General features: G+C 37.8%; 2 protein-coding genes across 4 annotated transcripts in view; both read left to right on the top strand.

Annotated features, from left to right (window-relative positions):
* The first annotated feature begins 460 nt into the window (after nucleotides 1–460).
* Nucleotides 461–4,806, top strand: LOC140332421 (keratin, type I cytoskeletal 42-like). The gene is made up of 6 exons (XM_072413688.1): nucleotides 461–745; nucleotides 2,197–2,279; nucleotides 2,986–3,142; nucleotides 3,664–3,822; nucleotides 4,275–4,400; nucleotides 4,588–4,806. The coding sequence occupies exons 1-6, from the start codon at nucleotides 461–463 to the stop codon at nucleotides 4,804–4,806; spliced, it is 1,029 nt and encodes a 342-aa protein (XP_072269789.1).
* A 5,954-nt stretch (nucleotides 4,807–10,760) lies between these two features.
* Nucleotides 10,761–22,726, top strand: part of KRT222 (keratin 222) — a 29,950-nt gene continuing 17,984 nt past the window's right edge. Inside the window, exons 1-5 of one of the 3 annotated variants that reach the window (XM_072414795.1) lie at nucleotides 10,761–10,852; nucleotides 12,777–12,872; nucleotides 16,306–16,541; nucleotides 21,431–21,513; nucleotides 21,673–21,829. In XM_072414795.1, the coding sequence (XP_072270896.1) occupies nucleotides 16,329–16,541; nucleotides 21,431–21,513; nucleotides 21,673–21,829 (453 nt within the window). In that variant the 5' untranslated portion in view covers nucleotides 10,761–10,852; nucleotides 12,777–12,872; nucleotides 16,306–16,328. Of the gene's footprint in view, nucleotides 10,853–12,776; nucleotides 12,873–16,305; nucleotides 16,542–19,778; nucleotides 19,875–20,886; nucleotides 21,320–21,430; nucleotides 21,514–21,672; nucleotides 21,830–22,726 lie in introns of those variants that run through there. The other 2 variants (XM_072414797.1, XM_072414796.1) reach the window with 2 other exon arrangements.

Consider the following 22,726-nt stretch of genomic DNA (forward strand, 5'->3'; position numbering starts at 1 on the left):
GATTACTGTGTCACATAAAATGCCGGATTATCCCCATGTCTTTTTAGTAATGGCATATAATCCCTAAAACATCAGTTACACATATCACCAGAAAGCTGCCATATAAAATACAACATCATAATTGTTATTTACCTGAGTAATTGTTGTCTGTTTTTCAACACCAACAATCTCCCCTATACCATAAAAATTATACGTATTCTCAAATCTATAAAAAACAGAGCTTGTATATTTTTTATGTGCAATTTGTAATAATCCAACCAGGATTTAGTTTGTGTTTTATATTGAAAAAAAGGGCGATGTGGTAATACACCCGTCTTGGGGACTTGTATATAAACCTTTTGGCTGTGCAGTGTTTTATGATCCATCGAGGGTTCTTTCCTAGAAATCTAAAACGTTGCACCTGTCATCTTGCACCATGTCCTGCCATTGGAAAAGTGGATCTGTAAGATCAGTTAGCAGCATGAGCAACCACAGGATCAGCAGTCTGGCTGGAGACTTGGCTATAGCATCTGAACACTTTGCAGTTGGGAGCCATGGAGCCAATGATGGTCTTTTCCATGGAGGAGAGAAGGAAACCATGCAAAACCTCAACATCCGACTGGCGTCTTACTTGGACAAAGTCAAGGCTTTGGAGGATTCCAATGCTGATCTTGAGGCAAAAATCAAGGAGTGGTACATTAAACATCAGCCTAAAGTAGAAGACTACAGCCCATACTTTCGCATCATTGAGGAACTCAAAAGCAAGGTAGGTTTTAGAATATAGATATTAATAACACAAGATTTTGCATACATTGTCAAAACTGCAAATATCATAGGCATAACTAAAAATCAAAGGGCTTTAGAGGGTAAGATTAAAATAGATCACCATCAGTGGTAAAGAGGTCTATAAAGCAATGTTTTATAAAGCCAAACATTGGTAGGCATCCTGTAGTGCACACCTAAGGAGTTCCTTTCCATACAACTTATCATTGTTGCTCACCCTAGTTATACACATAGTTGTACCCAGGCAACTTAAATTGCTCTACTGAGAGACTTAGCTTCCTCCTCATGGATCAGGGCTATCCTGAGCCTATAATATATACCAAGGGAAAGAAGTTTTCCATGGTATGATGAAACAAATCTGGTACTGATGGAAATGTTGTCTTCTCTTCTCAACATATACATGCTGTAGACTAAATGTATCAACACTGTCAGCAATCCCAGCAACCATCCAATATGATGGAAGATAATATTAGAACTGAAAGACCAAATTAAAAAAAAGCTTAGACATAAACCAGGGCCTTCCATACTTTCATCATCCCATTGCCCATAGGAGCTCCTTGAGCTAATTTTACTGTAGTTATGCCCTTGGCCAGCATCATGGGATTAACTGGACTCTTTTTTACCCAAGAAAGAAAATTAAAACTCATACTACTGGGGCAAATATAAAATTCAGAACTCAATGCAAATTTGGAAACCGTAACTAGGTCTGTTTAATGAACATTACAAGGTGTTTTGAAAATGGGTGTCCAAGTAGTGGAAAATTAACTATGGGGCAGAGTTTTAACTTACTGATTCAAAAATGTCCCACCCAGCCACTCATCAGTAGCATTCAGCCAATATTATCATGCCAATGACCAAATTTCTGTACATGTTTTAAGAGAAAATCCATCATTCTTGCATTGCTGTCATAAACAGCTGCCCTAGATAGATTCAGAAAAACACAATCCAAGCTAAATGCCAAAAAGTAGGTTTAGTAGAAAGATGCACCCATGCTGGTGACTTGCCTGCAAATCTATTTTGTTCAGCACTGCCTTGCTGTGCTGCAACATTCAGGAATCTTACCCAATCTCCTAAAATCTGAAAACCCTGGGAAAATTGTTTCTTCTGAATCTCAGCAAGAAGACTTTTAGCATTGTACTTTTTTGGCAGCTCACCATGTAAGATGCAACAAGAGAATGATTTGTGTGAGACAAGTCTACACACAGCTCATAACAAAAAAGCTTGCTTTGCATTATGATACATTGCCAGGCCATTAAAAGTTATTTGTTTGCCTTTCACACATGCCTTAAAGCACAAAAGTGCATTTTACCATGAAGCTTCACAAAAGCATTGTTATATACATCAAGAAAGTAGAAGCTATAGATTACTATAGAACAATATTAAAGAAATATTTAAATGTTCAAAGTAAAAAAGTGAACTGGTTTAAATCTCCAGATTTTAGCTGAAAGCTGTGAAAATACCCTGATTGTGCTACAGATAGACAATGCCAGGCTTGCTGCTGAAGACTTCAAACTTAAGTAAGTAGAAACACCAATAAAATTGGTAGGGATGCTTAGGCTTTATCAGCATTCAGTTTCATTTAGACACATTTGTGCTGTATAGAGGTTTTGTGGAGGATTGAATAAATCTGTCGTAAATGGGCGCTACCAGACCATAGTAGTTATAAGTGATTAAAAATAAAAGCTGTCTGATTTCATCATACCGCAGATGGCAAATCCTGTCTACACAGTGGAAATCTATACAGTACTGCTACCCATGGTGTCATGTCTAGCAAGCGCACTAATTAGAAAACAGCAAGGGCTTTTGATTTTTTTCTAGATGTCAACAAGAGTTGTTAGCAATCTGATTTCCCTTAACCCTGCATTTTCATTTTTAATAAAGAACTAAGCAGTCATTATCTCCTCTCTGCAGGTTCCTAATTTATAAACTTATATTTCCACCTAATTCAAGTTACAGATGCAGTTAAAAGACACCTCTATGTATAAGATGGGAATCTTGTTGCCTAAGTTGAACTAAAAAGTTGCCTATTCAGGAAAGGAACAAAAGTGATTTTCTGTACTTGTAGCATTTTTTAAGGATTTATACAAAGAAAAAAGCACAAGCAATTACAATATTTGTTAGTTGAGAAAACAGGAAAAGGAACTTTACCATATAGTTAGGCTAACTTAAACACAATAGAAAATGATTGAGCATGTAGGTATCCAATTAATTATTCTCTTTCAGGTATGAAAATGAACTGTGTCTATACCAAAGTGTGGAATCAGACTTATGTGGTCTGCGTAAAGTACTGGAAGAACTCACATTTGCCAAAGCCACCCTGGCACCACAGCTCGAGAGCCTGAAGGAAGAACTTGAATGCATGAAGAAGAATCATGAAGCGGTATGGATTTTAGTGGGGGACAACAGAGGCTGTGATTTTTAATAAACAGTTACACCCTCGCTTTAAGTTAGTTATCTCCAATGGTGGATATGGTAGATATGGAGGAGGATTCATATACAAGAAATGAAGAAGGAGATAGGCAATCAATGTGAAAGAAAATAATGAAAACTTGCAGAACACGGAGATCCTCCATTTGGATTTCTGCTTGGTTGTCATAATGGCTTACATGAATGGCCCATTAGCTGTTGGCTACACTATCAGGATTACATGTCAAAAAGTAAAAAAGGATGCTATGATGTTCTTCAGTTACTAAGTTGAGGAGCAGAGGCAAAAAAGTTCCACTTCAATTTACTTTGAGTGGGCACTGGTTAGGGATTTATAGCTTTAAGCATTTAAACTCTTACAGAAGAAAACTGAAATTTTAACCACTGCCTCCCTTCCTTTTTCATCTAACTCCAAGAGATATCAATTCACAAACTGTCATATTTGCTTGATGTCGCTTTCATTTTGTGTGTCTCTAGGAACTTAATGCTCTTAAAGGAGAGCGGGCAGACGTTAATGTAGAAATGAATGCTGCCCCTGGAGTGGACCTGGCCAAACTTCTCAATGATATGAGAGCTCAGTATGAAGAAATTGCAGAACAGAACAGACAGAAAGCTGCCGAATGGTTTAATGAAAAGGTAATCCAATCCACATAGGTGTACATCATTATTGTTTTGGCGTTGGGGGTCATGTTTTGTTTCCAACTAGAGGAATAAATCTACAAGTAATATATCTAATGTCAAACTCGCTTGTATTGATCATTGATTGGTATTGATTTGTATAATTGTATTATTATCAAATGATATGTCTGTGCTGGGAGAAGGGTTGGAGGCTACAAATGGCCAGCCAAAGAAATAGTATAAGTCAAGCTGGTAGCATCACATATTCCTTGTTGTAGAATCAGAATGATCAGCTTTAAGTTGTACCTTTGTGGGATTCTCTTACCACCTTTGACTATTATTCTTTCCAAAGCTAAGCAGGTGTTATTATGTGAATTGAAATGACGCTTCAAAAGACTTGACTTATGTTTCACCAAAAGCATTTAGGATCTTAATACTCAATACATATACTTTCTATCCATACATTCCAGAGTGCAGAGCTCACCAAGGAGATTTCACACAGCAGTGAATTGGTTGAATGCCACAAGACGCAACTGACCGAGTTGAGACGAACTCTTCAAGAACTGGAGATTGAGCTGCAAGCCCAACTTGCTATGGTAACTTTACTCTCCCCGATGTCTAACATAACCACCAGAATTAGCTTTCTGACACTTCACTCTGATGGGGCTCTGTATGTGACAAGGCTTGAATTTTGACAAAATAGTTTTTAATATCACCTACGCCATGACAACAAATTACTTTACTGGTAGCTGAAAATAAAACTTTAACATTCATTTCTTCCAGAAAAAGTCTCTGGAGTGCTCCCTGGCAGAGACAGAGAGATGCTATAGCACACAGCTTGCCCAGTTACAGGTAGTTGTAGGAAACGTGGAAGAACAGCTCAGCCACCTCCGCGGTGATCTGGAACGTCAGAACGCAGAGTACAAACTTCTACTGGACATCAAGACCCGCCTGGAAAAGGAGATTGAAACATACCGCAGACTTCTTGATGGAGAGTCGTAAGTTTGCGCAATCATTTGATCTACATTTTACTTTGGAAATAAAAAATATACTTAAAAAACATTATCTTGTTTTGCAGATGGCATTGCAAAGAAGTAACAATTCCTGCAAAAGGTATACTTAATGTTTTTATTCTTTGGTGTCAAAGAGCATGACTTTCAGCCAAGACTTTAGCATATAAAGATGCTGGGACTTTTATTCCATGCAGGACTAATCCCAAGCCCAGGATGATTTAAGCTGTCCAGATATTTTTGGACAACCTGTAACAAAACAAGTAAATAATGAGTCAGTGAACTCAAAAATGGTATTAAATATTCAGTTGAGCCCTAAGGATTGAGTCAGCCCCTGCTTTCTGCCATGGGATTGACTATGAGATCCCTCTGCCATACTACTTTCCACTTACAAATTTGAGTGTTCCCATCCATCTTTGTTGGTTTGAGCTCCACCTTTTACATTCCCCTATACATTTATGGAGAATTTATTAAGTAAATTAAAATTGAATTGGCCATTTTAATGGCCACAGTAGGTATGCAAAAATAATGAACTGAAGCAAAGAGATCTCTCCAATAGTCCTTGCAAGACATAGGAAACTTTTTAACTCTCCAGTATCTACTGTATTAGGGTTTGGTTCAAAGTACATTTACGGCTTTCAAAATACTTTACTATGCACAGTCTTGGAAAGGGTTCACTTTAAAGATGAATTCCAAGGTAATCAAAAAGTATAAAACTGTTTTAGGGGTGGCCACGTAGAAGTGGATTTTTCTGTGAGCTGCCACTTTCAATATGAAGCCTTACCAGTTACTGATATACTCAGTATACTGTGTTAAAGCTAACTTTGAACTTAGATTTCACATTCTATTTCACTGATGTGCAATGAAACATTTTTTTCTATTTCTAGAACCCAACAAAACCAGGAAAGTCACAACTATCGTAGAGGAAGTGGTGAACGGCCGCATTGTGTCTCAGAAAGTTAATGCCACTGAAGAAAAAATGAAGATCTAACTGACTCTCTTGAAGAATAAAAGTTTCAGGATGACTTGTATATGCCAGACAAAACCTAGGCTTAATTTAGCAGTGTCCAGGGTAAGAATGCTTTCAGGCATTTAGTTACAGAAAAAAAATTATATGGAGGATAAAAAATTAATTTGAATATTTTTGAATTTGAAGGTAGCAAAAAAAGCCAATGAGTACTACAATCCATGGCAGCCAATAAAAGCAAATTTTACTCCAGTGAATCTAGTTATGGCTTTGGACATGATCACTGTTCTTTCTACTGTTTTGGTGAACATGTGTAATATTGTCTGAGATAATTCTTCTCTTCGATGCATTTATAAATGAGGCCTAGTGTTGTCAGGTTGGGAACTTGGTGTGTAGTATCTGTTTTCCTTATCTATTCAATAAACCTTTATTGTGCAATCAAAACCTGTCTATGTGCTTTGATTATTATGAATGTAATGAATTTCAGTCAAACAATGAAATACACATATAAAACCTGTATATAGATTTTATCTGCAAGATGTTTCGCAAAGTAATGTATATGGCTATGATACATTTATTATAGCTACATAGGCATAAATGTAAGGCATAAACATATCCAATTCCAATGATATTTAGCAAATGCATATGGCAAATGTCTAGACATACGACAAGAGAACCAAAAGCCATATTGCACAACATGTTATTCAAGAATTTGTGTTCTGTAAATATTTGTGTAGATGTCAAGTAACCAATAACCATTCTTTTCAAAAATGCCTGCTAAAAAAGCATGGAATTGCTGAATTTGCTGAAGCATAAAGCAGAGATTGAAAAAACATATACATCCCACATAAGAAAGTCCTTTGACTAGCTTTATCTGTGAGATAGCATTTGAAAGTTTTTTTTTTTTTTTTTTTTTTTTTTTACACTTAAATTTTTAGAAAACATCCAAAAATATCATTTGGAAGTCTTAATCACTAAAGATCTTTCAAAATACTTTTACATTGGCATGCAAAATCATTTTAGCCAAAGGTACAAATGTATTTTACTGAAAATAACCCTGATGACTGCCTTGTACTGAAAAACAGTACTTATTGTATAGGAAATTGGAAGGAGGAAGAAGCTGTAAGCGCCCCTGCTGCGTCCTCTCTAATAGTGCACAATAGCAATCCTTAGAAGCTCTTCCTTAAGAAATTTGGCATGAACAATCACTAAAGAACATCTGGAGACAGCTATAGTAACTCTTTCACCCAAGACAATGAATTTGAGAAAACCTAGCATTAATAAAAGTCTGAACAATTAAGATTCATATAAAAATATGGGCCTTTAATTGAACCAAGGCTTTTTTTTGGGGGGGGGGGGCAGTCTTTGAGCAAACAGTTTTTCCAGTTATTAGGAAGCAATAATAAACTTTTAATTTGAATAATAAATAGTAATTTTGCTAAATCAATAGCTGTCCTAACATACATGCTGTCCGAATTTTACATATGAGTGAATATGAATTAGGCTGGTAAAATCAGTGGACATTCCATGCATTCCACACTTATTTACATACAGTATATGACCTTTATTTGGAGACAACGTGTGTAGAATTTTATTCTTCATGGCATCTTGTACAGTGCCTGGAGCTATCATTTGAAGGACAACACTCAATGTCATGTCAAAATCACAACTCAAGACTGGCAGTCTTGAATACTTTACTAAAGGGCCTTACATTTTCCAAGCAAAATTTCTATGATATTGAGAACATCAGTGTTGCACATTGCAGAAAATGAAGCAGTATTTCATAACCCAAAATTTTCATTCTCTTAGATAAGTGCACTAAGCCTGAGAATTTTAAAACTATTCCCGATTTCTAACAACATTGTTACTTTAACTAGGAAAATAGTCTCTAGGCCAGCTGTCACCAACCAATGGTTCATGGAATATTTTGGTAGTCCAGTGCACGCCCAAGCGTGGTCAAAAGAAGAACCCATCTGGGAGAGCGCTCCAGTTAGAGCCGCGAACCATGTCCCCCATACAGATCACAGGCTTAGGCAAGTGGGCGGGTTGTGTCCAGAGACCTGCAATGGGAGAGTGGGGGTTTCCGGCATCATGATGTCACTATGTAGGGATGTTTCTTCCCCTTTGAGTGACACACGGCTCCCCAGTCCTGCGCAGTTCGGAGCTGGTAAATTTAGTGGTCTGTGGGTCCGAAAATGTTGGTGACCACTGATATCGGGAACAAGATACAGCAGATATTGGACCTGATTTCTTAAAGCTCTGGCTGGAGAGGATACACTTTCATCAGTGAAGCTATCCAGCAGATCCATCAAACCTGGAATGGATTTCTTCAAAGTCATTCACTATTTGAAGCAAAAGTTTTGAATCCTGGACCAGATCCATTCCAGTTTTGCTGGATCACCCAGCTTTACTCATCAAAGTGTATTCTCTCCAGCCTTTCAGGGCTTTCATAAATCAGGCCTATTGGGAGAAGACAACGGTTTCTTTTTAGCTCAGGAATGTCTTACTTTTTAGGTTTATACTGGTAAACAGAAATCAAATTAAAAAATTAAAAACACCCATTAGCACATTTTAGGTTTCACTAAAATATTGATTTGACCCAAAGCTGGAGCTTATAGAAAAAAAGTTATAATTATTGCATGTTGACAGCTACCATTTTAGGCATAGGGGAAACTTTATTTTAGTTTGTTTTTTACCTTAGTTTATACATTTTAGAGGTATATATATATTATGGCGATACTTTCTGTAAGTGAGCAACAATGACAAGTGCTGGAGTTTGGTCTTCGCCTATTAATGATACTAGTACATATTCCAATTCAACAATCCAATAGCTTTTTGGAGTGATTTCAATCTCCGATCACACTCCGATTTCTGTGTCATTACGGAACACCTCCAAAGTAGCTATATCATATACTTGGAGGTTTTATGAGTCTCTGTTGAAATCCCCGAAGGTACATTCTAAACTTGAAGTGAAATCCTTTTTTGAATTGAATAGCTTGTCTGTTGGGAACCCACTGTCCCTTTGGGAAGCGCATAAATGCTATGTTGGGGGGCTTCTTATTCAAGGCCACAGGAATAAAAAAAGAACAGCTTTGAGATTACTCATAAACGTAACTACACTTTAGAAGTGGAAAAACAGACAAAAAAAGGTTTCTATTATGAGCTTCGAACAAATGTGGCAGGGAACTTGCTTGTGCTTTGCAAGAAAAAACGTTGAGAAATTATATTCCCAGTGTAGTTTCCTCTTCCGGGGAAATGGTCTATGCTACCCCCAGACATAGCTGAGGCTTTTAGGATGTTTTATGAAAAAAATGAAAATATAATTGATAGGATATTCGAATACCCAGCTCTGACCAAACCAAAGTTGATTTAATTTGCACTATTCCATTTATCTTTTCTAGAAGAGGTGGTGGAGTCCTTGGGCGCTACAGTAACAGCAGAGGAATGGTTTTCCACTATTTTGGGCATGGCCTCAGGTAAGGCCCCTGGGCCGGAAGGCCTAACTCTCCGACATTATAAAAGTTTTCTGCCTCTGCTCTCCTCAAGATACTTGGAAGCCTTTACCAGTTTAAATAGTGGAAACACACCCCCAGAGACACCTTGACGGCGCATATTTCACTGATTTGGAAGCTGGACAAGGACCCTAACTCATGTTCCAGCTATAGACCGATTTCCCTTTTAAACTGTGACCTTAGCTCCATTTTAGCTAAACATCTCACCCCACTAATACAACAGGTCATTCATGCAGATCAGAGAAAAGGAAGTGCAAAACAATACGGTCACATAATCTGAATAATTACCAAATTTTTCGCCGTATAAGACGCTCCGGAATTTAAGACGCACCCAATTTTAAATGAGGAAAATCTAGAAAAAAAAGATTCTGAAAGATTATTCCCCTTCTGATCACTCATGTACAGAGATAGGCAGTCTTTTCCACATTTTTTGGGAGTGTTCTATCCCGAGTTCTTTTTGGTTTCAGGTGGCAGATGTAGTGCTGAAACCAATTAACCTGGACATACGAAACAGGCCTAAATTGGCTTTTTTACATCTGACTCACATCACCAAAAAAGTACCACAACTCATTATTGAAACATCTTCTTAATGCAGCGAAAGCATGCATGCCAGTACTGTGGAAACAATCTTCCCCTTCCACAGTAGCTCAATGGTATAGGAAGGTAAACGAGATTATGGTTATGGAAGATCTGATAACATCTAGAGATGAAAAAACCACCAAGTTCAGTAAGACATGATTTTATTGGGTACAGTACACTTCATCTCATGCCTACTATTTATATAGATGAAACAGTGGAAGATCTGTAATAGTGTAAAGTTTGGGATCATGGTTATTGTATGTTCTAATAAAAGTTAATCGGTGATAATGCCGTCCCCATTTCCCCCGACCCAAGTTTTACCCTTTTCCCTTTTGTTTATTTTTTTTTACACCTGTTATATGAGAGGTCTTTTTGTCTTCCCATTGTATCAGTTTATTTATAAAAAGTACTTCAGTACCCAATTACTTTATTGATGTTGTAATTGTTCTATGTATATGTATATATTTGACATCAAGCTGTTATCTGTTTGCAAGAAATGGTTTTTAGTTATGGTATTTGATTACATGCTAAATAATAAAAAAAAAATTGTAGTTGTCATCATAATTTCAATACACAACAAACATATTCACCAAAACACTATTATAAATAATATTAATATAACACAGGATGAAACTAAAAATTAAAGAAATTTCTAAACAGAAGCATGTAGGATTTAAGCGTCACTGTCCAGTCATATTGGCATTTCTACACTGATATAGTAATAAGTTCAGACACATGAAAGGGGATTTAGAACTGGTTGGAAACCTGACAAGCAGCATTCTCAGCACAGAAACATTTCTGTCAAGCTGCTTCCTCAGGAAAGGTAAACTTTCCATATTGTCCAGCGTGGCAGAAGTCTGAAAGAATATGTAAATCCCAAAACTATTGCGGAAATCTAAAAGACATGATCTTATCTTCAGGAATTGGAGGCAATAACGGGCAATAAAGTGACTCTGTTGACATTGAACTCTGCAATATCAGTAAGTACAGAATATTTTATTTTTATGGGCTACTCCAGACTGGGGAGAGAATAAACAAGGGCTGGGCTTCATACAGATACATGCAAGCAGATTTCTGATGAATGGATAAACAATGGCTCAGTACCAACTTGGCTGCACCTCTATCTGGGTCTTAAGGAATAAATTAGTCTTGTTAAACTTGTTCTGTACATGCCAATGTGACAATGACATGGTGACACATGGTGACATGGTTATCATAGTGTTAGGAAGACATGCTTCTTTAAAATGTCAAGTGGCTGTATGAAATGCAAGATTAGTTTTGGATATTCCTGTTTATTGACACTTAAATGAGAGTCTGCAAACTAAAGGACCACAATCCAACCATAACAACATTTTTAGAAGCTTAACACAAATAGGATTTTTTACATCAGGTTAAAATATTTTTTTCTGGGGTTTAGGACCAATAGCACAATAAAAAAAATGCAACTACTTATAAAATTAACTTTACATTTAAAGGAGCTATGGAGGTGAATGAAGGAAGGGGCTGAGGTACCATCTACCTCTAAAGATTGCAGCTCTTAGGTTTTATTTCTCCTGATGACTTGATGAAAATTACCAGGAGACCCCCACCTGGGTAGTGAAATGTTTATTGTGATGGCTGAGGAGCATAGTTTTTTATTCTTTGCCACTGCACTAACATGCATGTTCATATTACTAGCCCTCTAAAGCAGTGTTTCTCAAACAAGGTTTTGTGGAACCCCAGGGATTTTCCAGAAGTTGCTAGCTGTTCCATGAGCAATTTTTGCCTTTATCTTTCACCAATGATCTTTTTGGCTATCTGTAAGGATGACATTTTTCCCACTGGCGAGCAACGTAGGTGGCATTCTTTCAACTGATCACCATGCTAATACACAGTGATCTGTGGATGTACTAATTACAGTATGGGTTCCCTGAGATCTGACAGTTATTCCAAGGGCTTTCCCATGTTAAAAAGGCAGAGAAAGGCTGCCCTAAATAAAATATTTATGTAGGCTACCATTTAAATTTACCCTCACCTTTAGAAATGTTTAATTATATCTGTTCAATAAGTGTAAAAAATACACTGCAGGAGATCCAGTGAGCTTATAACTTTTTGTGCAAATCCCAAAGTTATTATCCCTGCATAGTGCACCACTACAGAACACATTCCTCTAATGTTATAGAGTTGACAAGATGTCTTCTGGAGTCCTAAGGTGGAAACACTGCTCGATACAGTAAAGAGAGTGTGTATTCTTACCCTATGTGTGAAAAGAAGCAAAAAAAAAAAGAAGGAATTGAATGTGGCTGTCTCATCTAAGGACTGGCAAATATACTAAAAATGTGTTCTGATAAACTTAAGGGCTCATATTTAAAATTGTTATGGGCACTTCCACGCATTATTCTTTTTTCGTACAAACTGTGCATTTATTTTTAACTGATTCCCAGTGATTTCAATATGGTAACCTTGTAGTAAACCATAAAATAAAAGAATAAAAGTTGAATGGGCAGCAGGATTTACAACCTTGTGTCATCTGTGTACTGATATCTCATTCAAGGTAGACCCCAAACTCTAGGGTGTAGGAGGACTAGTTTAGGTTAATAAAGAGTAAGTCCACCCTATTTTCTAGTAAACTCACAAAGCCAAATCCAAAAGGGAGGAAAGTATTACTTTTAAAGATAGGGAATCAAAATCCGTCCATTCCACCTTATAGCAGAATGATTTGCTGTGCGTTTCACAAGCAATCAGACTTGAATCCGTTTAACAAACAGGTGTAGCATCTGGAAATTACCTGTGTCAATAATAACATAACTGGAGTTATTACGATCAGAAACAGTGCCTAGTACCTCCCAAGACAAACAGACCTGAGAAAGGAATCGAAGTTCAATTGTTTGCTTACGAAATAACTTTGTGTTTATTTTATACCAGTCTGTGCTGCCACTTCCATGCAAAAGCAATACATTATCTTACTCAGGCGGACCTCCTGACGCGACAAGAACGAGATATTTTACACTTTCTGTGAAGGTAATGCATGCTTTTTGCGTCTCCATACACGCACATAGCTTTAAGCTACCACTTACATCCTCAGGATGGATTCTCAATTCACTGTGAATTACTAAACTTTAGTATGTGTGGGCTAGGTGTACATAGGTGATTGTCTCCTATGATACAAGTTACCTGTAGCATGTAGTACCCAAATGTGCTTCAAGATTATTTGAACTTTGTGACATGGTGCTGGAAGTAGCCATCAAAAGATGAGTTGATTGTGGTCATAAGGGGATAGAGTTGGTCAGCCATAATACTAAGATATTGTAACAGAAAGAAACACATGATGCCAAAATGAAGGGTGTATTTGGCATCATGAAACTCAACACTGTTCTCCCCAGCCCCTTTTAGGGGGGGGCACCACCCTTTTCAGTAACCACACGGCTGTTTTTGGGTAGTTACTGATGAGTTAGGTTACAATACAGGGGCTGCCACCCGCCTAAAATTTCTTCCCTCCCAGCTTAAAATAATTTCTGGGCTGAGCACTGCTCAAGTTTCCCCGGAAAAAGGATTAAAGGGCCTAGATAGGGTTATTATTATTTGTGTTGCTGCAGATTTGCAGCCCTTTTTTTGGGATCCAGCCCCGAAGTGTCCAGAAAGGAATGGATGGGCCTGGCACTCCATACCTTTTCCAGGCCAGGAATTGGTGATGGCTAGGAAACACCAGGCCTCTGATGATATAAAAGGCACTTGCCTTTGAGTCTGAGGGGAAAATGCAGCCTGAGGCGAGGAGGGCCAGCTACAAACGCTGTGTGCAGCCTATAGGCTGGGTGGAGGTCTACCACAGTCAGGTGTAATAGACCAGAACCAGGAGGCTCAAACTTGTGTTTTTTTGCACATATTGCTGTGATGACTTGGATCTCCCTGTGAGGGAGAACCATTTTTTTGCTGTGTTGGACTTTTTTGGAAATTAATAGTGGACAAAGTGCCCATAAATTGGAACACGTGTCTGAAGTACCGATCTGCAGCAAGTGCGATTTGAAGCTAATCTCCCATAGCATTTAAACAATACTGTAGGTACTAATGTGCCCAAAGAAATACAAGGCAGGGTGGATCCATGCTATCAAGTTGTTGATGCCAAATTCTGGACACAGCATCTGAATGTCACAGCAGAAATTGATACCCGCCAGACCAGGCTATGTTTTTCCAATCTTCTGTATTCCAATTTTGGTGAGCCCATGTGAATTGATGCCTGTTTGAATTGACCTAACAGGAATGGCACCTGACGTGGTCCTACTGTAGCTCATCTGCTTCAAGGTTTCACATGAGTTTATTTAGTTACTGTTGCATTCCGATTAGCTCAAACTAGTCTGACAATTTGACTCTGACCTCTGGTATCAATAAGGCAAGTTCTGCTGCTAACCAGATATTTGATCTTTTTTGACCATTCTCTAAAATTTCTAGATAAGAGACCACATTTAGTGGCAGTAGAGGGTCAGGTCATCGACTTAGCTACAGTGTTGAGTTGGCCTGTGCAAAAATCAGGCAGGATAGACAATAATAGTCTATAGCTACCTTTTTTGTATTTCAACTATATATTCATCCTTTGTCTGGGGTTTAGCTTTATATACAAAGCCGGTTTATTACACCTTTGAAAGTAAATATTAGTTCACGTAGAATGTATTTAAGTGATTGTAATTTGTCCTCTTTCACTTAACCTTTAAGAGATCAAATGCCAGTGATGTATGCTAATCTATACCTGAAACTCTCATGTACGTCAAAGCATAAAATAAACACAATTGCCTTCAGCTGATCTAATGTAATCATTATGTTTTTTTCTGTTGTACTATGTGTGAATCATCATATTTTAATTACATATCTAGTAGTTCAAAGATTTTATAATTCAAGCCAAAACAGATACTCAGCAATAAACTCAAAAGTAATAATAAAGTTTTTGTAAATTTTAATGAATCACCCTTTGGGTTTTTTGTACAAGGGCATTGTTTTCCTGCAATGCAAGTCATGCAAAGTTTTTTTTTTTTTTTTTTACATTATGTAAAGTTTACTGTAGTTCACTGCAAAAGCATAGAACCAGACTCCATATTGGTGGTGGTGATTTGAGATGGGAAATGTAGCAGAAAGTAAAAAAAAACAGTAAAATTAGTACAGCCAGCCGGGTCCTTCTCTTGACCCTGCTCGGGGGTGCACTGGCCAGAGCCGCGGACCACTGGTTGGCGACCGCTGCTTTAGACCAGTGTTGTTTGACCTTTTTAACAAGGGGAACCCCTTGAAATAACTGTCAGGTCGCCAGGGTACCCCTGCTATAGTTACTATATCCACAACTCACATGACTAGGATAGCCCTGATGCCTTCATCTGAGCCCCCCCCCCCCTATTTTACCTACTGGTTAGCTCTTCCCACCTATCCCTCAAAAATTGTCTAACACAGACGTCTTTTTACCAAAACCAACATTTTAACAACACATAACCATAAATAACCCAATGATGACTCGATATTTTTGGCACCTAGCCTAGCACCTCGCCCTGACTCAGGCACCGATATCAGTCATTTACAGACTCCACCTCCCGCCCTTTTTCCAAAACACCAATTTACCAAAAAACGGAGAATACTCATACTCATATATGGGTTCCTCCCCACTCTCCATTAGCTTTTAAAACCACTTCCTTCCAGAAACCTGACTGCAACTCACCAAGCAACCCGAAATAACCCCCAACACCAAAGCCCTAGTTCAAGGAAGGGTGGGCAGGAAACATTTTCCCTGCCAGTCCTAACGGCCCAATGACCCATCCCTTAACCCAAGCATTCTTAAAATGTATTTTAACCAACACCTTTTCCCGCCTACTACCCAATCAACTTCCTTTACCTCCCCCCTTTTAGAAACTTCTTTAGCCCTAAGCTCTCCTGAGTGCTCTGGTCATCCCGTCATGTATCCCCTCCGCCTATGTACTTTGTGACTTCCTGTACATTAGTGTAGTGGTCAAAGGGAAAAATGCCTGTTAGATTGCTGGCCAATGGGAAAAATGCCACCCTTACAGATAGCCACAAAGATCATTGTCAGTGCTGTCTGACCCGATAGTTTCAAAGTGCTCATTGCTCAAGGAACCCCTAGCAACCTGGAAGTACTCTAGGGTTCCACTGAACCATGGTTGAGAAACATTGCTCTAGTCATTCGAATATGTCACAAATATCACCCCTTGGTTAGAATACAACACATAAATATATTAGTAATAACATGGAGTAACCGATTTCCCATATTTATCTAAAAATAGATGAACCTAAGGCGAAAAACACCTAGGTGATAAACCCCACATGAGTATTGGAGGACTTTACTCATAAAATGCTATCCAGATACTGCATCTTTTTTAGTGTTTTAGGGTACAAAGGTACTCTATAAAAGCAATAGGCAGACACAAGAGGATACCCTGTATTAACACATATCTCTGAATTTCAGCACTGACAGCCAAACACATCAAGATGTCTCTGAAAGAGACTTTCCTGCTATCAGATCATAAGGAGACCCTGAGACAACTCAATGAAAGGCTCGCTGACTTTATTCAGCACTGTCATCACCTGGAACAGTCCAACCATGCCCTGGAAATGAAAATAAAAGAGCAGATGAAGAAAACAGATCTATGGGTTCCTGATTGGGAGAAAAAAGAACAAGAGAGTAAAGAACTTCTCCTTTCAGTAAGAGATCTATGTGTTTGTTTTATGTTGTTTCTGTGATACATGAGGGCTAAACAACAGGAGCCAAGAGGCATGTAGTGGCAGTTTTTAGTGCAACTGAATCACAAGATGATCATATGTCTATGGCTAGAGTAACACGGATGGTAAAAAGGATCAATTTTTAGGACTATGCTCCATGCCCTCCTAAGTTTATTTGTTAAAAGTGATGTAGTTTACAAAGCTCAGTAGCTCAGGCTGAAATATAGACATTAGTGAGTAGCACTTCCTCTCTTATCAGACAATGCATTACTAGTGATTGCTCCCTTTTTTTTGGGCACAACTTGCAAAGTTAAGTTTATTTTTAAAGTGTACCTTGCAGTAAAATTGGTCTGGCTTATCTACTCCTGTCAATATAACTGCTTAACAGCACTTCAATAATGTATGTATAATAATAGATAATATACTTACCCCTCATTATTCCCGCAGTACAATATTTAAGTAATTTTCCCTCTCAAGGGTAAGAGAAACACAAAGGGTAAAGATAAGGGTATATACAAATCTTACAAAAAGATGCTCTTACACTACAGTGTCTTCATTTAAGATTTGGGTACTCATCCTTCATTAAGATTCCTCCCGGAGGGATAGTGGCATCACATCCAGCAACGTGGAAGACAGGGGTAAAGTAAGTATACTCTACAGGTATTTTTGAAGTACTATTAAGGAGCAATGTTTAAAGTAATCACAGTTTACCTATAAGAGCATTTTAATAAAAGTACATAAGATGCTATAAAAAGAATAAAAACCCCATTGTGCACAGGGCTAGAAGTGGGAGCTCTAGTTTACAAGATCTCAGTGCTTCAGTCCCTAAAAGGTAAAATAATCTAGTAGCCGATTTACAAATCAGCATTTACACATAACTAATTAAAACACTCTAGGATGGACTAATACTTTAAGTGAACAAGATTTCCAAATACAACATTGAATATGTTCAATGAATGTCAGACCTTGGGGCTGAAATTATTAAATGTCTATACTAATAATTAGTGAACAATTTCTTAATGATATTCTGTTCTTGTAATCCTTCTTTCAGACACAGATTGTCAAACAATAGGCGTTGCCAAATTTATTATTGCAAATATTGGAGGATCATTACATAATACTGACATTACCTGTACACTTGTTTTAGTACAATGGAGTGTCAACCTGTTCAGTAATTACTGCCCTAATTATCTATGAAATTTTTTATATGGATGATTGGAAATGTATTTATATTGTGAAATCATTTTTATTAGGACTGATTATAAGTTAGGAAATGACATTGTATATGTGTAAATATTTAGAAAAAATAGGTAAAATGTTAGTGTGTAGTATATTCCTATGCTGCACATTGCTGAATAGGGCAAACTTCTATAAATGTGCCCTGGTTTTGGTGGATGACAGCCGGCCCTTTTCATTGCTAAGACAAATATTGGCTAATGCAGATTCTTGGAGATGAAGGGAACTGAGTTATTGATGTTACTTAATCAATGATGGCTGTCAGCCCATAGTAAAAGGTATCTAAATGCATCTAAATGTAAGGGTGTCTTGAGTAAGAGTTTGTAAAGATGTCTTGAGATCTTTTTAAGGACAGGGATGGCAAATAAGGATGAAATTTTAAAAAAAACCAATATATTTAATAACATATAATGATAATATCAAAAAGGAAAGAAAAGACAGGGGTTTATTTGGCAATTAGTGAACAATGAATTTTCCACAAAATTCAGTGAATACAATAATGACAACACATTTGACTATTGCAATAGTGAATGCGTGCAATTAAAATACAATTCAAGGTAAGGCAACCCTAGATATACCAAGAGTAGGGTTATGTCTTTCTTTCTAGACATTTACTGGTCTGACTAAAAGTTGCAACACGTATGAATGCTGAAAAATCTCTACTCCGACGCGTTTCGCCAGAGGGCTTCATCAGGGGATATATATATAGAGACAGTCAGTGCAATTATTGGGTATGGAAGATGCAAATCTACTATCAATACGAGGATTACAATTTTGCAGGAGATGACAACCAGACCTTAATTAGGGGTATGAAAACAAAATAGCTTCAGGACGATTTCCACTGAAGTTAATTCCCTATTGGTATTGGGCCCCTTGTTCTCTGGGACTGTCAGTGGTAAAAATTGCAATCAATGCTCTATGGAAGTAAATGGTGTGAGCCGCATGTAAGTGCCCCAAATGTGTTGTCATTATTGTATTCACTGAATTTTGTGGAAAATACATTGATCACGAATTGCCAAAGAATCTTCTGTCTTTTCTTTCCTTCTTGATGTTTCGCATTACCACGGGGTGGCAGATTATCTCCATTGAATCCTTCAGGAAGAGACACCTTTTCCTTTTCTCCCTCTATGGGTAAACATATAATGATAAATAACTAATAACATTTTTGACAATAGTTTGCCCATCCCTAATCTTTTTAGGTGGGGGGATACTAAAACGTTAATAGGTGGAGAACTAAGGCAAAGGGGTAGCTTTAGCTATGGGATATTGAGTGAGCAGACAAAGCAAGAGGCCCTTGGGACTCCTGGGGCTTCGCTATCCAGGCTAAAGGATGAAGACTTCAAGGGAAGTCTTCACTCTGGAATGAAGATGTTATTTCCTGACGTTAAATCAGATCATCACTTGTGCAGATGATTAAGCCCGTTGTGTACTGTCTGGAAGTAGACCTTGCCTAGATAACCCTCTGTTGCTCTCACACCCTCTTCCAAATACATTAAGTTTCATGATAAACCCCTTAAAATAAAGATACTTGAACCTCTGTGAGTTCATGAGGCCACCCTACTAGGCAGGACCCAGGTACAAAAAGGCCAACCCTATGAGGTGGAGCACTGCACATATATATGATATGGGAACCACAAAGGGTTTTTCTAGTTTGCACTTTTATAGACATTGGGCCTGATTTATAAAAGCTCTCCAAGGCTGGAGAGGATAAACTTTTATTAGTGAACCTGGGTGATCCAGCAAACCTGGAATGGATCTGGTGCAGGATTAAGAACATTTGTTAACAAATAGCAAATGAGCTTTAGGAAGTCCTTTCCAGGTTTGCTGGATCATCCAGCTTCATTTATGAAAGTGTATCCTCTCCAGCCATGGAGAGCTTTAATATATCATCCCCTCAACTTTGTGCAGTAGGTTAGAAAAAAAGCAAATATTCAATAAAGAAAAGGATTGTACCCACATCCATATGCCACATTTTCTGGCTGGCTCAGAAGAAGAGAACAATGCAGCAGGTGCCAACAATACCACAGCACACTCAATGACAAACATGTCCCAGCACTTGTCATTGTCACTTAGAAATAGGTAATTCTTCTAATAAAGTTGAAATTGTCTTGAACAGTATTTTGTGCTACCTGTGAACATTCATTCTTATTTGCTTATATATTTAGTATGGAGTAGGTTCCTACAATGTCAATTCAATATATTTACAGTATACCCACCCAACATAAAGCCAATTTTAAATAGAAATTAAAAAAAACATTTTATTACTTCGCTAATAAATTGTAGTTACAGTATATTTTATATTTTTATTTGGTCAAATTAAAATCATAATAGAAAACAAAACTATTTTCTATGAAAGTCAATAGGGTCTATTTTTAGCAGTGAATTTGATGTTCAGCAACATTCTTAGATGGAGAATCTTCCATGTCTTTGTGATTTCAATGGCAGTAGTTGACCAACAGAGAATGATAGGTGAATGTCTGAGTGGCAGCCATTTATAAATGACCCCATAGATTTTATATACGTGACAAGTATAGCTTGTACAATGGATTAAAAATTCTACCAACTATACAAAAGTCCTAATTTTGTTACCAAAAAGCTTAATGTATATGTTGGCTCAGTCCTGAGTTGACAGCAGCTTTCACTCTTGGGGCTCTGTTTATAATGCAGGGAATCAGACATTCACTCAAACATTCCCTGGTGGAGAATATTCCAGATTTATGTATTTCAATGGCAGTAATTTATTCTTCAATAAGGAATGTCAGATTCCCTGATTCAGGGAGCCCTTGACTTTTCCATTCATGAATTGTTCCCATTCCCTGATAACTGAATGGCATCAGTTGGACAGTCAGAACTCCTTTCCATGGCACCTGGGAGAGTAACCCATGTTTGATTCCAGTAAACAGCTATATCTAAATTACATAGATAGTCTTTATAGAAAAAATGCAGAATAATCTGTGCTTTTGTCTGTGTCACCCACCTTACATTTCTCAGCAGCCAGCAGTAGAAGAATCCTGTGTGCTGGTTACTTCCTGGTGTGTCATGTGATTTCCTTAGAGCTGCCTCTTTGCCCCAGAGAACCAGATTATTCCACAGAAACACTCCATCTGCTGGCAGAAGTGTAAACACCACCTGAGCTGCCTCCAGCACCCCCTCTGGTGGTGGATTCTCTTACTAGCTTATCATGGGATTCCCATTTGCCACATGACCTTCCCTAAAAAAAGAAGTGACTGGCAACAGAAAGTTGCCTAAATAAGGAGTTCTTTTGGCTCTGTTACCAGTTTCCAACGGGTCTTGGCTGTGGGTCCTGCTGCTGATTCTATTGTGTATTAGACAACTCTCTATCGCTGCCTGTCCTGATCTTTGGCTATTCTCAACTACTCCTCTTTGCCGCCTGCCATGACCTCTGGCTTGTCTGACCTTGCTCCGTAACATCCTCACTTCTAGAAGCTCTGGAAAAGACCAGGTGGATGCTTAGACTTAGACTGGGCCGGGGACACAGAGGAACCATCCTGCCCTATGGCACTGTACAAAAAAATTTGGATTTCTTTTTAAATTGATAAAATTTCATGGAGACGCATGTTTGTTGTTATTGATCTAAAAAATTGTAATAGAGTAATAAAGGCTTTCTGTTTTAGATCCTTTCAATATCTGCAGAAAATTCAGAAACATCAATGATAATTGACAGCTGCAGCACGGATATGACTCTTCTTAAACTAAGGTTTGGCATCTTTCTAAATATATTATTACATGTTAATTATACTGTAGTACAGGCTTGACTTTTTGGTAAAGCAAATATATAGAAATATTAGGTATTCCCAAAAAGTTTTGAAAAAATGTTTAATCAGATTCCATTAGCTTAAATTATTTTTTTATTCAGGGTCAATCAAGAGGATTCTGAAGTGGAGCGACTTAATGAGAAAAATAAAATACTGCGAACGGTGATGGATGAAATCACACAGGACATTGCTGACTTGAATATAGTTCTTGTAGATAAAGAAGAAGAGAAGATGAATATGGTATTGTGTCATGAAGAGGTATGTGAATATGGCCTCCAAATGTTTTTTTTACCAAAAACAAGCTTTATTGCGATTTAAAAATAGTAAATACAATTTGAATAGTATAGCGTAAAACATTTTGCTTTAACATATAATTATCACCGAGCACTGTACACATGTGCAATGGTTCTGGTCCGATAACTGGCTCAGGGCTAATATCGGACGAGAATCTGGTGTGTGTACAGTGCTCTTCATCCAAACGACTGGCGGATCCACGGACGACGGATGATGAACAATCTTAATGCAAGTGAAGGGGAGAGAGCACAGTGGGGTGCCGTACCTTCGTTCTCCCCCTCCCCATAAAGGACAATGGTGCTGTATGTACAGTACTTGTTCATGCATCATGCATTCTTGGGAAGGATTGTGAAAGCTCTTTTCCAATGACAATTGCACGTGTGTATGTAGCTAAGTTTGTATGTAGCTAATGTTTGCCATTTTAAAAGGATTACCAGTTTGGCAACATTCAGCATATAGAAAAAAAACTTTTCTTGTATTTATTGGGCAAACTAATTAAGAATATTGTCATGTGGCTTTCACAGACTTGTAAGGAGACTGTCACAAAAACTTAATTCACAGTAAACTGGTCTGGTAATGGTAGTTGGCATTTGGTAGGGCTATTCCAGTAGGTACAATGCATACATATTGGCTTTTCTGTGCCAATGAAAACCGTATCAATGTCAGTTGGGTGTGGGGTGCTTGGGATGTCATTCTGACGTAATCTGTTATAAGACCATCATATACATATATATATATATATACCCTGTTTCCCCGATGATAAGACACTGTCTTATTTTTTTTTGAAGGCCAAAATATGCTCTAGGGCTTATTTTCAGGGGGATGCCTTATTTACCCATGAAGAAGACTACAGTACACAGT

This window comes from Pyxicephalus adspersus, chromosome 6, assembly GCF_032062135.1.
Source record: "Pyxicephalus adspersus chromosome 6, UCB_Pads_2.0, whole genome shotgun sequence".
Taxonomy (NCBI): domain Eukaryota; kingdom Metazoa; phylum Chordata; class Amphibia; order Anura; family Pyxicephalidae; genus Pyxicephalus; species Pyxicephalus adspersus.